A 4,403-nucleotide genomic window follows, 5' to 3' on the forward strand; every position below is an offset into this window, starting at 1 on the left:
GATTTGCGGCCTTGCTTTTTTAAACAATTTTTCCCCCTCCTCTTTTTTTTAAAGAATTTTTGCTGTTTGATATATTTTAACTCGTCCTGATAAAAATCTAAATTTATAAAAAAATAAAACTTCTAGAAAACTGTGTATGATAGTAACCTGTTTGTGCAAAATAAAAGAGCAATAGGGTATGAAAAGTAAGTGATATTATAACCTGTATATATTTTTAATTTTATTTATATTAGTTGTGGTTGTAATAGCAATATAGCAATAAAAATAATAATAATGATAGTAACGATAGGAGAGTGTGCTGAGTGTGTATTTACTAATTAAAAATAGTGATGGTGAGAGAGGTCAAAAAATGAGGAATATAAGAACTGACAGAAATGGAAAGAGTTCAATTGAGTAACTGAGTGAGTGTAATAGTGAATGGGAGCGAATCAACGATGAATATTACTTAATGAAAGGAAAAGAGGCAAATAGGATATGCGTATTTTCAAACACAAACATGATCATGTGCATTATAATTGTGAAACTAAGATGTACAACGTAGGAAAACACTGATAACGAACTATAATTTGTTACACTTTTTGTCTTTCACTTTAATAAACTAATCTGAAGAAGAGTTAAGCTAATAGGCTTGTGATTGCAGAAATCCTTTTAGAAAATAGTAAAAAAAGCACCAAATTTACAAAAATAGAAGAAAGCCTAAGAATGCAGCCAAACACCAAAATAATAAAAATAAAAGCGTTTTGTATAGAAGGAGAGTTTAGCAGAAACGATTTGTAGTGGCACCTAGGTGGAGGTGAAATGGCAAATTTATGAGATAGAAGTAAAAGTTTCCATGTTTCCTAGAATGAAGGCACGTGAAGATGTGAAAATACGATTTAAACTGGGAAGATAGCAGGGGAGAAATCAGGTGACTTAGAGGAGTGAAATTGAATCCGTATTCGAACAGAGTACACCTTAAATTACAAACGTTGCTAAATAGTGTTTTCTCCTATTTAAAGAATTCTATGGCGTTGAGTTCGGCAGGAGAACAACAGTAAAGGGAGATGGGCACAGAAGAGACTGTTATATTGTATTGAGTGAACACTAGATGCAAAGATAAAAGAAATTCAAGATTTGTATTATTATAGCCTCTTCTATGGAGAAGCCGCACTTGGGAAACAACTCCAGTAGCGGAAAAAGTAATGTTTAAAACTTTTTTAGTAAAGGTTCAAGAATTTGATATAAACTTGGAATTTTACAAAAACCAACGAACAACGCCATCACCAGCACAGAAAGACACTATCGTTAAGCAACCCTTGACAATATCTACAGCGAAACATGTGGAATAGGAGATCCTCAAATACACGGCGTTAATTATTGGCTAACGACGCTGGTTGTGCATACGGAATGGCCAACGCAACCAAGCAACGGCAAATTTTCAAAACAGATCCGTAGACAAAGCGCAAGGTGGAAAAAAATCGATACAACCGCCAGCCATTGAAAGGAACTTTATAGAGGGCAGCGGCTTTACATTCTGTCTCAGAGCCGCGTTTCTGAGCAATTAAGGGCCAAATGTCAGATCCGACCGACCCTCAGACGAGCTGAAAACTAGTTGTAAACCGAATATAAAACAGAAGCATGAATCCCGACAACGGAAAAGGCTTCCCTTTACTACTGCAACGAAGCAGCGTCTAGCAGCCTTTTAAATTCTTTCATATTTTTTTCCACCCAATGTAAAACTTAAGAGCAGGGGCAAAAACGAGTCAACGAAATGATAGCCGTAACATGCATACTACAAGTACTCGTAGCGGTCCTTACGTTATACGGAACCAGAGGGATGCATGCACAACAACAGAGCGATTACAGCCCCGCAAGCGATGCCACTGACATCACCTGCAAAGACGCAGAATTTTTTGTAACACTGGGAGCCAACTTTCGGGATTTATTAGCAGAAAGGCAGATCATTTTGAGAGAACTACAACAAGACAAAGAGCTCTTCGAATTGGCTGCAAACCACCCACCGCTAGAAAAAAGTAGCTGCACTTTTGAAGCGCTGGCTCTTCATACTTCGGCAATACTAAACAAAGCGTGACGGCGAGAGGGATGGATAGCGGTGCTTGCGGCAACATTGCAAGGACAAGAAAATCGCTGGGCGGCTTATTTGTTTGGCGAAAGTGAAGCCGCTTCCCGCGTGTGGGAACAGGGCCCCACGAACAAGCCCACAGTAGCAACCAACACAGCAACCGTGCCATTGGCCTTCAAGGAAAAAGGGGAAAGCGCCTGCGCCAACGAAAAGGTGACCAGCAAGCTAAAAAGCGGCAAACAACAACTTTCAGAAATGACAATCAAAAAGCTGAAACTGACGCCGAAAGAACGAATTGCCGAAGCACTAGGGACTACAACAGTAGTTATGAACGGCTGCACGAGCAACGCTGGCACGTGCACTCCTGGCCCACAAGTTTTCGACGCTACACAAAACCAAGAAGGCCTCGTGGTCACGCACGGAAGCGCCAACGACAAGGGTTTCATAGTAACCAGCGTCAAGTCAACAGGAAGCCAATACAAAGGCGGCACTGGAACAATCATAGCAGACGAAAGCCCCGGAAAGACCGGCTGCAGAGCAGATGGCGACTTTGAAAACAAGATGATACCGGAAAACACCGTCATAGCCCACAACCTTTGCGTGCTGTGTGCAGCTCTGCAGGAGCCACGAGCAGGAAACCTGATAGTTTACGGGGAGCAACTCGCCGCCGACGACGACTTCCTACAGGTAGCAAACAACTTGCTCAGTGCACTGTGGGAAAGGCAAGACCTAAACAAAAGTGGCGCGAAAACAAAGTTAGGCGAAATAGTAAAAACTACTTTCGGTAAAAACAAGCAAGCATCTGAAGGCAAGTTCAGAGACCCAGCTAATCAGCAACACGTAAATTACAACACAGGAGCAACCCCCGAAAAAGGAACCATAGGACAACTGGAGACCACAGAAGCAGCGCCAACAGCTTTGAGTTACTTGATTGTCAACAGAGAGAAAAAATGCTGACCAAACAATTCGAAGCTAAGCCAACCGTACCTGACGAGGAGGATCCGAAAGCCAAAGAATGTAGTACAGAATCTAAAAAAGATAAATGCAACAATAAGAATGGATGCGAATACAAGGATGGAGAGTGCAAAGTTAAAGTGACAGCAGCAGCGACAGGAGCAACTGGAAACACCACCGGAAGCAATTCTTTTGCCATTAATAAGGCTCCTCTTTTGCTTGCAATTTTGCTTATATAATTAATTTTTGTAAAAGGTTTTTTCTGAAATTTACAAAATTTTGAAATATTGCTATATTTTATGTATTTTAACGCTTTTTTATAAAGTGTATAAATTTTTAAAATATTCAAAAAATTTAAAGTTTAGTAAAATGTATATGACTGTAAAATATATGAGCAAAATCGTATGGTAGAACAGTTTGAAAAAAGGGTGCTATGCTAATTTTATTTATATATATTACGATATTCGTTAAGTATATAATACGGTTAAGATTACAATGATAGGTACAACTATATTTATATTGAGAGGAGTGCTCTGTGAGTGTGCATATACTAATAATATAATAAGAGTGGTCTTGGATGCCATATTGCAAGCCAAAATATAAGCGCTTTAAACAATTTAAAGTAGTGATTTAATTAAGTGAGAAAGGGAAAGCACGAGAATTATTGTTAATAAAAGAAACTAAGAAAGAGAGATATAGTGTGGGAGGTGGAATACACGAAGTTTTAAACACAAATATTACAATAGACATCATTATACACAAGCAGATGATAAATAAAGTGATGAAGAGAGAGTAAATTGTAGAGGAATAGTTGCGTCAATACGTCAACTGGAGAAGCAGCAACAGAGAAAGAAAAACAGAAAGTAAATACAGAAAGTAAAAAGAGAATAATTAGCAGTACAGTACCGAAATAGGTGGTACAAAAATCTATGAAGCCCTGTATTTCCATGAGAAATGGATAATCATAAGGGGATTTCAAAGTGTTTTTATTAGAGATATCGATAATTGCCAGCTCTTATGGAAAACAATACAATACCCTGGTGATGCCTTCCACCTCATCGTGGTGCCAGGGTCTAGTAATCCGTCCAGGAGGAAGCCAAGTGCCCGCATTATACCAAGTCAGACAGGATTGGGTCGACAAAGAGGCCGACGGCCACCAAAGAAGGATGCAGCATCGCCTGCACTCTTTGGTGAAGAAATATATTAGAGTACATCTCTGCACGTATGAGCGTGCCTCAATTGGGATACATAGGCTTATACTAAGTGGAGATGCTGATCAGAATCCTTTTCCCATGATTCGTGGAGCCCAGTGGAATGCTTGGGAGTTACCTCAGAAAAACGAGTTGCCCTAGAGAAGAAGCTCCACGAGGATATGGTAGGCTTCTGT

General features: G+C 39.6%; 1 protein-coding gene and 1 pseudogene across 2 annotated transcripts in view; both read left to right on the forward strand.

Annotated features, from left to right (window-relative positions):
• Positions 1 to 2,317: 2,317 nt before the first annotated feature.
• On the forward strand, positions 2,318 to 3,019 carry TEOVI_000476400 (uncharacterized protein; the record flags this gene model as incomplete). The annotated part of the gene is made up of 1 exon (XM_067223597.1): positions 2,318 to 3,019. One exon carries the CDS (start codon positions 2,318 to 2,320, stop codon positions 3,017 to 3,019), a length of 702 nt encoding a protein of 233 aa, XP_067079698.1.
• Positions 3,020 to 4,059: 1,040 nt separating this feature from the next.
• TEOVI_000476500:pseudogene overlaps positions 4,060 to 4,403 on the forward strand; it is a 2,962-nt pseudogene continuing 2,618 nt past the window's right edge. The window contains 2 exon segments of the mRNA in view: positions 4,060 to 4,332; positions 4,335 to 4,403. The exon segment at positions 4,335 to 4,403 is cut by the window's right edge and continues 186 nt beyond it. Coding sequence covers positions 4,060 to 4,332; positions 4,335 to 4,403 — 342 coding nt within the window.

This window comes from Trypanosoma equiperdum (genome assembly GCF_001457755.1).
Source record: "Trypanosoma equiperdum strain OVI genome assembly, contig: ctg_1904, whole genome shotgun sequence".
Lineage (NCBI taxonomy): Eukaryota > Euglenozoa > Kinetoplastea > Trypanosomatida > Trypanosomatidae > Trypanosoma > Trypanosoma equiperdum.